Genomic DNA, 17094 nt, shown 5'->3' with positions numbered 1-17094 from the left:
GTGAGAGTGGATAAAAAAATTAGATATAAGTATATACTGTTTATAAGAAACCCATTTAAATATAAAAACACACTTAGGTTGACTCTAATCAAAAGAAAGCTGGAGAAACTATATTGATTTCAGGCAAAGTAGAATTGAGAGCAAGGAAAAGTACAGTGATGGAGAAGGGCATTACATAAAAGGGGAAAAATTTCCCCCAAATACGTAATAATCCTTAGTATATGTGCACCAAAAAAACAGAGCATCCAAATATGTGAGGCAAAAACTGATAGAATACAAGAAGAAATAAGCAAATACTCTATCACAATTGGAGACTTCAACACTCTTCTTTCAATAACTGATAAATCAAGTAGGCAAAAAAAAAAAAAAAAAAAAAAAAAATCAATCTGGATATAGTTGCCCTTAACAGCACTATCAATCAACTTGATACAATTGACATTTAGGAAAACACTCCATCCAACAACTACAGAATATACATTGTTCTCAAGCTAAATGAAACATTCACTGAAGTGTACTGTATACAGTACACATGGTCTGACTTGTATATGCTCTTGTTTAAAAACAATTATTGGGCTGGGTGTATAGTTCAGTGGTAGAGTATTTGTTTAACATGCATAAGACTCTTGGTTTGATCCCAGCAGCCCACCACCATATACAGTGTATCAAGATACAATTCATATACCAAAAAATTTACCATCTTAAAGTGTACAATTCAGTAGTTTTTAGTATATTTACAAAGTTGTGAAACTATCACTACTATCTAATTTTAGAACACTTCTAGTACTCCCCCCCGCCCCCCAAACTACTGTGCCGTTTCACAGTCATGCCTTGTCTTTTCTCCCTTAAATCTACTTTCTATCTTGATCAATTTGCCTGTTTTGGACATTTTGGTTTAAGTGAGATCATATAACATGTGGCCTTTTTGTCTAGACACTTTCACTTAGCATGATAATTTCAAAGTTTGTTAACAAACTTTATCAGTACTTCACTGCTTTTCATGGCTGTTTTGTATTCCATTGTAGGATAGACCACATTTTATTTATCTACTTATCTGTTAGCACACATTCAAATCTTTTCATTGTTTTGAACATTATGATGCTGCTGCTGCTATGAACACTCGCGTATACATTTCTTTGAAGACATAGGTCTTCAATTCTTTTGGATTGATATCTAGCAGTGAAACTGCGAATCATCTGGTAATTCTGTTTACCATTTTCAGGAACTGTCAGACTCTTTCCAAGTGGCTGCACCATTTTACATTCTCACCAACAATGTACGAGGGTCCAATTGCTCCACATCCACACCAATTGTTATTACCTTTTATTTTAATCATCCTAATGAGTGTAAGAGTACTCTTGGGTTTTGATTTGTACTTTTCTGATGATTTGGAATTCAATTTGCCACTCTGACTTTACAGAAGGCTGTGGGTGACAGAACCTAGAAATGAGTTGTAAAGGCTCTCTCTGATGACTTCTGTAGAATGAGCTCTTTCTGGAAATCTCTGTTTCAGACAGCAGTTTTTTCCCAATGACAAAGACCACTATATTCTAACTACAAAGGAGAATAAGATTGTCCTGCCTCTGCCTCTAAGAATATGTTCCTCTCAGGATACCATGTTAATGGTAGTGAATACACACTTGGATTGCATTTGCAGCTAAGCTCACCTGCTGGTGGCCAAGCCTTTATGTATCCTGTGCAGTGGACCACTGCATACTGGGCTTCTCCTTCTTTTACAGGGCCAAGGCCATTCCTAAAGAAAGAACATTTGTGAAATTATTGTTAACACATGTGAGTGAGGCAAGGGTGTCAATGACTGCTTTGGCATCTAAGCTATTGGGTTCCCTTGACTATCTTTATGACGTTGAATCTCAACTTCCCACCACCCTCTTTTCCCTCCTTCTGTGTGGTATGACAGTTCCAAATGAATTCCACCAACTCCCACTTCACATTTCAGCCACTGTCTCTTGGTCCTCTCTATACTCAGACCTCTTTTAAAGCCGGGTTACTCCTCAGCTTAGGGTATTGAAGCTATCTGCCAGAACAACCTCAAAATATACATCAGAAAGGGATACTGACCTGAATCTTTTCCTCATGGTGGTTATTCTGTTAAGAGGAAGGTGGTCCAAAGGAGCATTTCCACACCTAAGATTTGATAAATGTGTTAGAATGAGTGAAGACCCAAATACGTTTTTAAAGCATATAATGCTGCTGTCAAATACATGGCCCTCAATTGACACTTATATATTTACTCAGATGAAACCTGTGACCAATTTCCTTCCAAAGTGGAGAAGCAGGCTAGCATGCCTTTGGATTTTTGATTGTCACCAGAGGAAGGAGAGTGTGACTCACTTTGCAATATACATGGAAAGAGTTTCAGGGCCCAGCCCAGAGCTGGAAACCTGTAAAAAGACTCTTGGAGAAACACAGCCACGCTAAGTTCCACCAGATCACTGCAGTGGAACCGGGAGGCTTCAAGGAAAATGAGAGAAGTGGGTGTTGACAGTAGCAGTGTCTCTTTAGCCCTGAGCAGACACAGCAACTGGAAACAGATGTTGCCAGTTGATGAACAGTAGCATCTTCTCAGGCTTTAGCATCACAGCTGCAGAAACTCTCCCTCCTTCCCTGTAATGTTTTGGCTCTAACTACACAGCTGGAAGCCTGCTGAGGCAGGGGTGGGTGAGAGCGAGGGGCCAACAGGTATAGTAGCATCAGGTCTTTCTATGGGTCCCTGACTGAGAGCCAGGAGATGTGAAGCATCACACTGCCCACTCTGGTAGGTCATTTCCTGCCTCCCTTCTCTATAATCCTCTCAATATCTAGGCATCAAACATCCAAGGCCTGGACTGTGGCCAGGTTCTGACCACTGCTTGGCATACTCACTCAATACATGCACTTCCACTTCCCAACCACACGGCAATTAACATCCTGATGTCTTAATTTTTAACATAGCAAAGATGAGAGCCCAATTATACTCTGAGACCTTGGACAGCTGCCAGAATTAATGTGGCTTTCACAGCAGGATCAATCCATGACAGTGCTGCCCAGGGATGCCAGCATGGTCCTCTGCCCTTTACTGGTAGACTTTGCCCTGTGTCTTGCTGAAATTAAGTTGTTTTATTTGGAGGAGAAATTATACTTTCAGAAAACAGCAATACAGCCTGCTTCTCAGGTCCATCTAGGCAGTATAGCCTGGCACTTCAAAAAGCACCCAGAGGCATGCCAGGGCAGGCAGGGGACTGTAGGAATCTGGTTGAAAGGACATTGGTAATGGCATTACGGGCTACTAAGACAAATGGCACACTATGGCACTTCCAAGCAATTAATTCAGAAGGGCATTGCTTGGATGATGCATTGAAGATTTATATTTCTAGCTGTGTGTGATGGCACAGGACTGAAATTCCAGTCATTCAGGAAGCTGAGGAAGGAGGATCACAAGTTTGAGGCCAGATCAGCAACTTGGCAAGACCCTTGGCAACTTAGCAAGACAATATCTGAAAATAAAAAGTAAAAAGGGTTGGGGAGGTAGCTCAGTGGTAGTGTCTCTGGATTCAATCCCCAGTACAAAAAATAGAGAAACTACTTAATTCTTTTAAAGCATCTATCATATGGAACTTCATGGTACCCACCAAATGTGCAAGTGGCAAGTCCTGGTTCCAGCAGCAAAGAATTGGATAAGAGTGACATTAGTGAGGGCTCCATGGTGCCAGACCTGAGAACTAGAATATCCCCAGGGTCAGGCAGCTTGATGGGGAGGATGGGTGCTCAGATTGTGCAGGGATGAGGGGGGGTAACCCAGGATGGGTGTAGAATCAGGCAGTCTTGTCAGAAGAGGTGCTAAGGAAGAGCCTGCTTATGAGATCATGTACCAGGGATGGCTGGGTAGGTGCCTACTCTGGAGGAGGCAGCCAAGATCAGCCTTGCTCACCTGCTTACATCTCCAGCTCCTGCTGTTTCTCCTTCTATTATTTAGAACTCATTGGCAGAATTTGGCAGTCTTTCTCTAGAAACTTCCTTGGCCCTCTTTTGTCCCCAACCTGCCTCAGTGCCCCAAGTCTCCTTTGTGGGCTCTCCTTTACCTCCCTGGTGTAGGAGTGCACAGGAACAGTCCCCTGATCTCCTGTCGACACACACTTTCCAGGTGACCTCATGCCATTTTATTCTTGTGGCTTCCAATAGCATCTCAAAAATCCCCAAGCACATTATCTTCAGCTCCTCCTTTGGATTCCAGAATTCATGTCCAACTGCCTAGTCATCTTCTCCATTTAGCTGTCTGACATGCATCTTCATCTTTCAAGGGCTGACATTTGCCCTCTATCCAAAACCAGCTCCCCTAACTGTCTCTCCCATCTTAGTAAATGACAGCTCCATTTTTCCACTTGGCAGGTAAACATTTCAGACTTCTCTCATATTCTCATAATTTACCTGCAGCCTGGCTTTATCTTTAAAATATGTTCAAAGCTGAGCACTGCTTACTACAATTACTATTCTCAACTGAATCATTACAGTAGTCTCTGCTTCTAGCCTTTTCCCCTGCAGGCTTATTCTCCACACAAAGCCAGAGCAATTTTTAAAATGTCATTCAGAACATTTGACTCTTATACTCAAACTCTAATAACCTCCCATCTCATTTAGAGTCAAAGCTAAAATCTTTTGAGATCAACATGACCTAACATCTGCCATCTCTCACCATGACTCTCCCCTATTACCTACTTCTGACATAGTAATCTCCTTAGTGTTCCTTGAACACGCAAGAATAATCTAGCTTCAGTGTGTTTGCACGGGCTTAGCCCTCTATCAGTTGTCCTCTTTGCCAGATATTCCATGTCTTATTCATTCACTTTCTTTGGGTCCCTACTCAAATGTTACCTGATCAATAAGGCCTGTCTCTACTCACCCTATACAACAGGTAGACCAACAAGGCCTACTATTTCCACTCCCCAAATTTGCCTTTTTTCTTCCATTATGCTGATGGTGTTTTTTACCACCACTGACACATATACTAACATGGTTCTTTTGTCTATTGGGTACATTCCCATGAAAATAAGTATTAAGCAGGTCCATATGCTTTAGTTAACACTGGCTTCCCATACCATGGGAAGCCCCAGCATAGGGTGTCCCTCTGCATAAATTTGTTGGCTGAATGAATGAATGAATGAATGGCATCAGCATCACACTCATTAATTATAAGTAATCTAGAGATGACTTATGCATGAGAGGATACATGCAGATTAAATGCAAATACTATATATGGTATTTGAAATATGGGTCTTGAGTTCTGTGGATTATGGTATTGGTAAGTGGTCCTGGAACCAACTGCCATGAACATGAGGGATAACTGCATGTACAGAACATTCTGAAAGATGTCAAAGAGGCGCAAAGAGGTATAAATCAAAGCTTTTGGCTTCAGGACATATAACTGATTTATGAAGCTAAGATATTTAAACATAGAGTATCAATCAACAATTTGACAGATATATTAGAGATCAATAAAACATGAATTGTCACAGGAGATATAAGAGATACTGGGGAGTTGATGGTTTTAATACACATGTTGAGAAATATGGAACCTTGGAGAGGCTGGATTTGAGAAGGATCATGAAGAATGGGTAGAAAGTTAAAACATACAGGCAAGAGGGGTCACGAATCTAAGAAGAGGCAGAAGATAGTAAAAAACCAGACAAAGAGGGATGCAACACAGATCAGGGAGTCTGTATATTCCTGGGCTCAGGAGGAGAAGATGAAGTCATTGGAAGGAAACCAAATCAACATGTGTGACCTTTGCAGAATTAATCAAGGGCTTTTTTTTTTTTTTTTTTTTTTCCTTTTTGGGACTGGGGATTGAACCTAGGGCTATTTACCACTGCATCACATGCCCAGCCCTTTTTATATTTCATTTTGAGACAGGGTCTCACTAAGTTGCTTAAGTCCTCGCTAAGTTGCTGAGGTTGGCTTTGAACTCACTATCCTCCTGCCTCAGCCTTCCAAGTTGCTGGGATTACAGGTGTGTGACACTGTTCCTGGTGATTAGTCAAGAGTTTTAATGGTAGATCAGAAAGGAGCAAAACCACCACAGTGATAGCCCTCTGTTGCCCCAAACGGACCTCATTCTGCAGATGAAGGAGCGCCGTGAACCCATGCACATCCTCATGGATGACTGCTGCCCTTCCTTCTTGACTGTCCCTGTCTTCAGGTCCAGGATCCGGCCTAAGAGAAAGAGAAGGACATTGGCGTCAGCCTCAGCCTTAGATTGGGAGATGGAGGAGGAGAGGTAGGGAAGAGTGTTCTCCAAAGCTCTGCCAATGAGGACAAGTGGGGCTGCACAAATTGTTTGTTTCTTGGAATTCCCAACATTCTTTGGCAGGAAACTCAGAGCGATGAAATCCACATACTTTAAAATGCCTTGTTTTCTTCAGAACAATCTACACTTCGCCATTTCTGCTGTCAGATTCCATAGTCTCAAGTCACTCCAGTTTGGCTGTCTCCTCCATCTCTCCATGGAAGCTCATTTGCCAAGGTCACCAATGACTTCCTCTTTGCTAAATGTAATATGCACTTTCCCAACTGCCTTGCTGAGCTCTACACAACTAACACACTGATCCCTTTCCAAAAATGTTGCCATCTCTTGCCTTCCTGCACAGCACTCTCTGTTCTTTCCCTGTGTGCTCTTTTGCTCTCAACCACCTTTTCTTCTCATACATCAGTACCCTGTACAATTTTATCCACTCCAAGGTTTTGGTGGTCACTTCTGGAGACTGGTGACCCCACGTCTACACCTCTAGCAACAAACATCCATCTCCTTTGTTGGTTAGACCTACACCACTGGAATCTGACTGTATACTTCAAAGGCAGTTTCACCCACTTCTCTAAAACACACCCTGAACATCAGCAATAACACTGCCATCAACATGGAAATTTGAGTCCGAAATCTAGTTGCCTTCACTGAGTATCTTATCTCTCACTGCTGCATACAATCTGTCCCTCCACCTCCCCTGCCTCCATCACCCACCTGTTCCCCTCTCAGAGGAGAAAGTGTTGTATCTCAGGGTATTCTCCACACCCCAGTGGGGTTTTATTCCATTCCCAACCTCTTTCCACTCAGTTATTTCTAGCTTCTCCATTCCCTATTGTGTATTTTCTCCAGTATCTAAACATCATCACATCTCTTTCATTTTAGGGAGAAAAGCAAACATAAATATATGATGACCATGAAGTTCCTGCCCTCCTTCTCCATCTGCAGTTAGAGCATTCCATCCAAGTCACCATTGGCACCTCCACTCCTCCCGAAGGCTCAGCTCACTGCAATCTGCCTTCATTCACTACAGTCCTACGGATACTGTCTAGCCTAGGCCACAGGTCTCTCTGTTGTCAAATTTAACAAATACCTTTAAGCTCCTCTCCATCTTGTCTCTCTTCTTGACTTGCCCCTCTTTGGGACACCTTTGAAGGTGATGGTTTCTCTTCCTCAGTTCAGCCCTTGCTGGCCATGGTGTCGGCATTCCCAGAGCCTTAGCCCTTTTCTTTTCCACTGTTTCCCATAAACCCCTGGTAATCCTTGACTGTACTACCTGTACATGTTAATGACAGGGAGATGAGCGTCTCCAGCAGACAAAGGCTTCTCTCCTTTGACCAAAACTGTGGTCAGGCTGCTCCTTGGAACCCCCGTCTGTCTAGGCTTACACTCGGGCTTCCCTCTTTGTACTTATAGAAAGAAGCTGGTTTCAGAAAGATTCTGCTAAGTCAGTGAAATGGTTTGGATGAGTGTTTCCCAAAGGTCCATGTGTCCCCATTATGGCATTATTGTGAGGCAGTGGAGCCTTTAAGAGGTGGAACCTAGTAGGAGGTCCTTGGGTTACTAGGAACATGCCCACAACAGGGATTGTGGGAGCCCAATCTCTTTCTCTTCCTTCTACTTCCTGGCTCAATAACTAGGGGAGCTGGTGTGCTCTACCACGTGCTGCCTGCCCATATGGTCATCCAGCACCCCTACCAGAGGCTCAAAATATGGATCTATGCATTCTTAAACTATAACTTCCAAAACTACAAGTCAAAATAAACCTTTTCTCAGGTTAATTATTTCAGGTATTTTGTTACGATAACAGGAAGTTGTCTAACAGAGTTTGGCAAAAGTCCCTCACCCTTGTTACTGACCACCCTTGATATCTTATCACCTTAGCCTGACTTTATCAAGAATTCTGTTGAGTCAGTTTAGCAAGAATTCTCTCTACCCCTGATGTTTCCTCTTAGTGACCCCACGCTGTTCCTGAATCCCCACTTGTCTTTCCTGGAGTCATAGTCGAGTCTGATCTCTTTACCCAATGGCAAATACCCTATTGCAACAGTTCCTGTACTTTTACCCTGACTCTCTTGAACAGCGTCTTTCTTACCTTTTTTTCTCTTTTAGTACCAGGGATTGGGGTACTGAATCACTGAGCATCTCTAGCCCTTTTTTTAATTTGAGACAAGGTCTCACTGAATTGCTTAGGGCCCTGCTAAGTTAGCTGAGACTTGGTTTGAATTTGTGATCCTTCTTCCTCAGACTCCTGAACTGCTGGATTACAGACAGATGCCAACACGTCCAGCTTACTTATCATTTTAAACAAGCATCATCAATTATTATTATTATTTTTAAAAACACAGATAGACCTCTCTTGGAAGTTTCTATGTGTCTTGGGCATCTCACAGACACTTAAAATCCACATCTCCAATTGTGATGTCTTTCATCACAATTTCTACCTTAGTCACTTGCACCATTACTACTCAGTTGTTTAAGCTTGAAATTATCAGTTAAGAGCATGTATTTTAGTGCTCACCTACCTATATTTATAACCAGCCTCCCTTACTTACTGTGTGATTTTTGGGCAAATTACCTAACATTTCTGTGATACATCTGTAGCATGAAAGAAATAATAGTACTTTCCTTAGATGGTTGTTGTGAGCATTAAATGAATTACAATGTGACTACTATGGATGGCTCAGAGAAAATGCTCTACAAATGTTTATTATATAAAGAACATGAAACACTCACTCTAACATCTGATCTGTCACCAACATTCTGTCAGTATACCTCCCATTCACCTTTGGCCCATGCACTTACTTTCTCTGCATCATGCCTCAGGTTTGTCCTTCTCACTGCTTTTCTGGAAGGATGGCTGCAACAAGGTGGATGTCCCTTCCCAAGGTTTTGCACCCTTCAATTTGACCTCTGCATTGCTACTTATCATGGTCCTATCATTTCTGAGACCTTGGGCACTCAGACTCACTGGTCATTGAGGTTTTCTTCTGCAAAATGTTAGACAGTTTACATGAAAGTGGTTTGCACACAGGAGACAAACATCCACATGGCAGACTTAAAACAAATGGTCATATCACCCTTTCTTGAAAACCTCTCATGTTCTCCACTGATGAGTCCCAGTGAAATCTATCCTGCAGTCTTATATAAAATTATGAAAGCTGGCCTCTGCTCACCCTATACCTCCCTCTCACCAAATGCCTCTTTACTGCTCCACTCAGGCCCAGGCTGCTCCTGTCAACCCATTACTCCCCATGCACTTGCTCCTCTCATATCTCCGGGCCTTCTGGAAGCTCCCTCTGCCCTCAGCAGCCCACTCCCTTTGTTTGTCATTTCACCTCATTCATTATAAATATTCGATCAGCTACTGTAACCTGCTAGGTAATGATTCAAGCATAAAGAAACAGGCAAAAGCAATTACATTCTTTTTTTTTTTTTGGTGTTAGGGATTAAACTCATGGCCTCAGGCATGCCAGGCAAGCACTCTACCAACTGAGCTACATCCCCAGCCCCATTACATTCTAATGGGTAAGAGAAATAACAAAAATAAAGAACAGAATGAAATGGAATAAACTAAAATAGAATAGATTTTTGAAAGGAGGTAAGTGCTATGGACAACAATAAGGTAGAGTAAGTGTGAGAAAGTGACTGGGGACCACCCCTTGTGATACTCAAATGAGTTCCTGTCACTTAAATCAAATGGGCCTTGAAGATACCTCCCCATGCCTGGGTCCCACTGTTCCAAATGGAGAAGGAGGTAAAGGAACAAAGTGTGCAACACAGGGCAGCCACCTCCCTGGTCCACATCCTGCAGCATGCTGTGCTGCCTGGGCCAGCTCTACCACTCTGTCCTAGAATTGTCTGGCACTTGTGGTCCTGGACTGTGCCTCATCAGCCCGCTGTCCTCAGCACTGCAGCACTCCTGAGAGGTGTTTTCCTCATATGTCCCCAGGGCTTGTAGGATGCACAGCACCAAACCAACATCAGCAACCACCATCATACTTACTGCTGATGTGCTCACCATTAACCCAGGTGTGTACTCCAAAACTCTACTCCAACCAGAGGCCAGGAGCTCAGCCTAGAAGGGTCATAGCTTTGCGGAGGAGACCTGAGCTTTGCTGGTCCTATGCTCTCTGTTGCTTCAGGTTTTTGACACCTGTCTGTCTGTCTCACTCACAGACAGTATCTTTTTACAGCCCTTTTAGTGTAAATTGTCACTTGATTTCTCATCTACAGGTTTCAGCTGTGAAGCGGGCCAGTATGAAGGTCTGTCAAATTCCAAAGTGTGCTCTGAAAATAAATCACAGCTGTGTAGCACATGAGTGGTGGAACATGAGGAAATGAAAAAACACATTTCCATGATTTGCTGTCATGACCCTGAGAGACAACTGCTTCAACGTTTATTTCTCTGCAAGCTTCTCTGGTTTCCTTGGGCACAATGAGCCCCATTTCTAGGCTCCTCTGGAATGAAAGCATGCCTGACTTCGTCTACTAGACGTGTTACTGAAAGCTAGTGAGTGAACTGACATATTGGGATGTGAATCAGTCTCTGTCCACAGGTCATAGGGTACTGGACTGACTTATAATGGGGCTCCCAACAGGGAAGCAATCATGGAGACATGGCTGTATTTACACCACCCCTAACCTTCTTTTCTGACTCATAGAAACCTGGGCCTACTTAGAACAATGAGTCTGTATTCCCAGGGCTGTCTCCCTGTGGATCTCTATAGAGGCACAACCAATCTAGGCCAACGCTGATCCTCCCAAGGTCCCTCCTGCATCTCCATCCTTGGGCTTGGGAAAACTCGTTCTTTCATAATCCTGTCTCTGAGATGATCCCACCTGTATCATCCATCCTGTTCTCCTTGTCTGATGCTTAAAACTACCAGCCACCCTGGCCACCTCTTCTTTGGGTACTCATGCCTGTTCCAAAGCCCCTGCTCACCTGCCTCCTAATGCTCTCAAGGGTGCCTTCTAAGTGCACACCCTGAGAGAAGCCAACTCTTACATCCTCGACTCCTCACAGAAAATTTGTCGCTCTCACACAGCAGCCAGACTGATGCTCTACTTTCCAGTAGTGGCCCCTTCTATAGTGAGAGGAGGTCACTGCTCTTACACTCATAGGTCATGGGGCCAGAGACAAGCTGGCTCTCGTCCTCTGTCCCCAGCCCCTCCCAAAGCTGCTCTACTCTGCTCTTACTCCTGCTCCTTCCCCACTCACAACACCTGCAATGTCCACCTGCTAATAAGTCAATCCTCCCTCACTTAAGACCCTGGCTCATCACCCCCACTCTTTCTCTTGATTCCACCTAACACCTCCAACTCAGCACTTGATCTCCTTCCTCTATTCTGGAGAGTCTCCTCTCCTCTCAGCAGGCTCCTGTTCTCACCACCAGATTGGGAACTCAGGTCACTTATGACTGCTCCACCTGAAATTTTACATTCAAATATCCATGATGTGCCACCACTGGCCCCGCCCAGGCCCTGCTTCCTGGTTTCTCTAGGAAACAGGGCATTCTGGCTTAGAATCATGCAGCACACTGCCTGAGCACAAAAGGCAGAAGAACTTGGTCTATCATTTTCCTCCTTATAGTGCCTAACATGATCTTTTAGAAAAGTATCTCTGCATACTCATGAAGTAAAGATCCCAAATAATATTCTCAACAGAAAAAACACTGTTGACATTTGGTACACTTTTTATCAATCTGCTCTGTATTTCAGTTGATTAGAGGTCTCAAGGATGTATTTATCCATTCCATGTCACTTAGTATAAACTCATGAGGATTTTGTCACAAACCTAATTTTAAGGGCTTTATAATATTATTTTGAATGAATAATTTACTATTGGATAATTAAGTTGTTCCCATGTTTTTCATATGGCAAATAATGCTGTGGTGAAACATCTATGTACACACACACACACACACACACACACCCCATTTAAGCTAGGTTCCCCACAATGGGATCATTGTATCAAATATTTTTAAGGCTATCAATACTAATAGGCTACTCTACCTTTAAAGCTCACAATGAACCCACTGTCAACACTTACATTCAGTTTTTCTACCTCATAAAAAGGGGGAAAAATTATGACTCATACCACCTCAAAGTTTTTAACTATAATTTTTCCAGACAAGTAGAAAATGTTTTAAAAGAGGGGTCAGGAAACTATAGCCTTCAGCCTATACTTTCAAATCTGGTCCACCATCTTATTTTTATAAATAAAGTTTTATGGAAAACAGCCATGCTTATTCATTTATTTACTATCCATGGCTAATTCCATACTATAGTGATAAAGTTAAGTAATTGTAACAGATTATGCAGACCAAAAAGCCTAAAATATTAACTACCTGGCCCCCCAAAAAACATTTTCTGATTCCTGCTTTAGAAGAATGATTATAAAAATTCCAAAAACAGAGCATCTTTTCCCACAATTGTTTTCAGTAACCTGATTTTAAAGTTTGATTTTGGTTAGCAGTTAACTTTTTAAAAAAGAAGAATCAAAAGTTTGTCTTGGATAAGATCACAAAAGAAGACTGTGTGCATGTAAAAATGCTCCCCAGGCTACAAGAGAAAAACAAATATAAATTAGAATCATTTCATCAAAAGAATCTTTAAGAAAACTGGAAACATTTTATCTTGGTTTAAAAAGGAGGAAAACCAAGATAGTAAGAAGAAAGCAAGAAAAAATGTTTAACAACAAAAACAAAGCAGTGGCCCCATGATGGACAATATGTGATGTGGTTCCAAAACTGTGGGGCCCCCTGAAAGGGGGACACAAAGGCTGGAAGATGTCACTGTTCCAGTGACAACATGTTCTCATTCTCAAAAGGCTGACCCCAGCCGCCACAGCAGCTGTGCACACAGTAAAAAGAACACCCACCATAGCATAGGAATCCAAGTGTTGTTCCTGAGGCCTGCTCCTGAACCAACTCCAGAGCCATGGGCTGTGACAAATGAACCTGGGAGAGAATGGGCCTTCTACCACTAAAGATGGCATCTTAGTTTATTTGGGATGCTATAACAAAATACCTGAGACTCTGTAACTTCTAAATAATACAATTTATTGCTCTTGGTTCTAGAGCCTTGGAAGTCCAACACCAAGGCACTGGCAGATCTGCTGTCTATTAAGAACCCATTCATCATAGATGGCATCTTCTTACTGCATCCTCCCAATGTAGGAGGGCAAACAGGCTTCCTCAGCTCTCTATTATAAGGGTGTCCATCCCGTTAGGCCCTTGTGAACAAAAGAACCTACCTTTTAATAATATCATACCGAGGATAGGTTTCAGCATAGAAAAATTTTTTGGGGGGTGGGGAACCAACATTCAGATCACAGCAGATGGGTACTTTTCCCTCAGATTTCATTATCTCTGGCAAGTATTTAGAAATGGCTAAGGGTATAAATAGCTCAATTCTCAAGCTGTAACCAAACTATTTTTTTTCCCAAATGAAGGAAGGGACTCTGGTATCCATAGAGTAGTAGAGGGACATCTGCTATTCCATTTACCCATTACCAACTCCATTGCAAAGATTTTTGAGAAACAGATCCCATGCTATTTTCCTTCATTCTGACAGTTAAAAAAGATGCTGCTACCTTTTTATAAGATCCCACCTCCCTGGCCATGGCAATTAGTTGAGGACTGGGCATCTGACACAAGTTGGACCGATGATAGTAACTTGCCCATGTGGATGGGTCCCAAGTCTAAACATGATCCAATCAGAGTCCCCCACATGCAAAGTGTGAACTTAGCTACTTTCCCTCTTTTTCTTTTTTAGCAGCAATGATCATCATCAGCTTCATGGAAAATTAGGTCTGAAAGAATAAAACTAATTCTAAAAAGGTAGTAAAATCAAAAAAACAGAGTACTCTACTGCTGCTCAAGTCATTATCACCAATAAATTGTCTTTTTTGCGTATGCCTAAACTTCAGCTCTGTCACTTGAAATCAAGCCGCTTAATATGAGGTTCTCTGGCCTTTGACAGAAAAGGATGGACAAAGGAATATGTCTCCCTCACTGATACTCTACTAAGGCCCAGGTATTATGAAAGATTTACATGTTCTATCTTGTTTGATTTATATAACAACCTAGGAAATTGGTCACAGTGGTGCACCAAAGTGGAGCAGGGAGAAGGGCAATCCGACTCGGAGAAGAAAAATATTGTATCATTGATATGCCAAGAATTGCTGGGGCACAGTAGTAATAAAAAGCAGATTAACTTTCAGGAGGTTCTATTATTGTTTTTGAATATTCTCTGGACAATGTAGGTCCTATCTGTTTATGCCCTGGGTAGACATTCCCAGCAATGCTCCCTCCTTAGCAGCCCCAAGTAGGCTTTATTCTTCCCATGAGGAAACAACCTAGAAGCACTAATAATTCAGCCAATAATATCTCACAGCTTAGAACTGGGGACCTGGATTTTGAACAAGGGATGCCTGGCTGTAGAGTCCCTGCTGTATGCAGAATCAACTGTTCTCAGAGGCTTGGAGCCTGCTCCCCACTGAAGATAGGCAGCACTCACCAAACAGAAGCAGATGGGCAGTGAGAATCAGGAGGTTAGCCATCTGCAAGGGACTGTGGCCAGCCTGTGTCTCTTTCAAGATCAGAGATCTAGACTTAGAAAATCTGGTTTTGGTTTGGTTTGGTAATTCTTCCTGTATATTTGTTTATTGCTTTTCCGTTTCTCCTTTTGATTTAATAGAAACCTTTGGTCATTCCAGCCTGTTTTGGCCATTCCTAGGAGACTCATGGGAATGGTTTCACCTCTGTATTTGGGTGGAGCTATAGGCACAGCAGCTTCTCTTGGGGTAGACATGGTTAGAGCAAATACATCTTCTGGTTTTGCCAAGGACAATCCTGACTTTTGCTTATTGTCCCAGCGTATGTATTAGTAGAGTTTCTTCTCATTCTCAAGGCCTGCTGACTTGGACAAAAAAATTACATATATATCTTCACTCTTTGCAAAGTGGCAGCAAAGAGCAAAGAAAGAATCATTGAGATATAGATGCCAGTCCACGAAGGTTAAGAAACTCAGGTAGATCCAAGGCCAACAAGCCTCCTTCTCTCACTTTTAAATAGAGCTATATTTTGTCTTTAACAGTACAGGGAAATCCAAAAGGTCCTCTGGGAAAAGAAATGGTATGCTGCTATCAATGCAGTATCTAGTTCCCAGGCAGGAGGAGGGATGCAGCTGGACCTGGCAACTCAGGGTTTAAGTTTCTTTCAGTTTGATTCAGTAAGAGGATAGGGGGAGAAAGCTCCATTCTTCTAAAGAAATGCTTTCTCAGGTGCCCAGCTGGAGCAGTTGGCTGTACCTCATACTATTCTGGTTTGAACTACTCCAAGTCTAACACTACACCAAGAACTTTCCATGACCCACATTCAGAGGCTCAACTTCTTATGAACACATGGAGACTAATGTGAAAATTAAATCACAAGAAATCTATAAGAAAATTCTTCCTCTCTCAAATTTCTGCTTCATGAAGAAGGCCTTTCTTCTTCATACTGTTGTTAGCAAAAAGATATTCATAATTACCTCATAATGCTGCTCCATTATTTCAAATCCATATCCAACTATTTAATGGTCATGACAAGCTGTGATCTTTTCACAGCAGGGACCCTGTCCTATTTCTCTAGGAATCCTCTGTGACCCAGGGAATGCCACTAAACGCCCTTGACCTATATTAGTGTCTACGGGTTGTAGCAAATGACAAACTGAGCAGTTTAAAACAATATCCACTTATTAGCTCACAGTTAACTGAGTTCTATACCAATGGTCTCTATTAAACGAAATCAAGGGATTGGATGGGCTGCACTCTTATTGGAGCTTTTGGAGAAGAATCCACCTCCAAGCCCTTTCAAGTTCTTGGCAGAATCCAGTTCCCTGTGGCTGTCAGACTGAGGTGCCCAGTTCCTTGCTGGCTGCTGGGTGAGGATCACTCAAGGAGGTCACTACAGATTCTTGCTCATGTCCCAGTCCATCTTCAAAACCAGTAATGACTTATTAAATTATTTTTGTTCTTTGAATGTTTGTGACTTTCCCTTCTGTCACCTGATCTGGGACTTCAATTACGTCAGCAAAATCCCTTCACAGCACTACTTAGATTACTGTCTGAATAACCAGGGTTGGGAACCTGAGAGGGCCTTTTAGTACATTGCCCACCACAGCACTGACCATTACTGCTACTTAGGCAGATGGCTAGCCTCTCTTCCTAGATTATAAATTCTGGCCAGGGGCTGAGCATCTCCATGCTCCCCAGGTCAGAGAACCTCACACAGTGGGTTTCCAATAGCTCTGTTCTGAATGACACCTATTGTGGAGGCTAAGCTGCCACAACTGGCAGGTGGCTGAATTACAACTCCCACGGGTATCTTCCCCCCCACCGCCCCGCCACCCACCCCTCCCCAGTTTTCTAAAGGATCCTTGAAGATTTAGAACTCAGGCTTCTCCTTACAAGCATTTCCATACCATCTTGAGCCTGTGGTGTGGCTATGCTTGTCCCACTAGCCATTTTCAACTATTTGCCCACTGGGGACACTGACACTAACATATGAAAGCATTTACATAAGAAGGGATACATGGTTTAATGGCTGCAACCAAGTGCATCTTCCTTATCCAGCTGGAGAGACAGGCAGTGCTAAACTCTACCCACCAGACCATGTGCTAAGCAGGTTTCTCTCACATCACACATGATGCTGGCAACTCAAACTGACAGGGGAATAAAGGGTATTGGGCGTGTGGTGAATTCAGATAAAAATGGAGTACAAAAAACAGCTTCCTTCACCTTCTGGCCTCCTTGGCCT

The 17094-nt window shown here is 42.6% G+C and overlaps 1 protein-coding gene across 1 annotated transcript in view; it reads right to left on the bottom strand.

Annotated features, from left to right (window-relative positions):
• The window catches only part of Arnt2 (aryl hydrocarbon receptor nuclear translocator 2), a 119313-nt gene that overhangs the window by 58236 nt on the left and 43983 nt on the right, over positions 1 to 17094 (bottom strand). The window contains exons 5-7 of the mRNA XM_027920595.2: positions 6102 to 6204; positions 2077 to 2142; positions 1665 to 1750 (exon numbers count right to left, since the gene is read on the bottom strand). Of these exons, the coding sequence (XP_027776396.2) occupies positions 1665 to 1750; positions 2077 to 2142; positions 6102 to 6204 (255 nt within the window). The remainder of the gene's footprint in view (positions 1 to 1664; positions 1751 to 2076; positions 2143 to 6101; positions 6205 to 17094) is intronic.

Source organism: Marmota flaviventris, chromosome 2 (genome assembly GCF_047511675.1).
Source record: "Marmota flaviventris isolate mMarFla1 chromosome 2, mMarFla1.hap1, whole genome shotgun sequence".
In the NCBI taxonomy this organism is placed as follows: Eukaryota; Metazoa; Chordata; class Mammalia; order Rodentia; family Sciuridae; genus Marmota; species Marmota flaviventris.
This window is presented reverse-complemented; position numbering and strand designations above follow the sequence as displayed.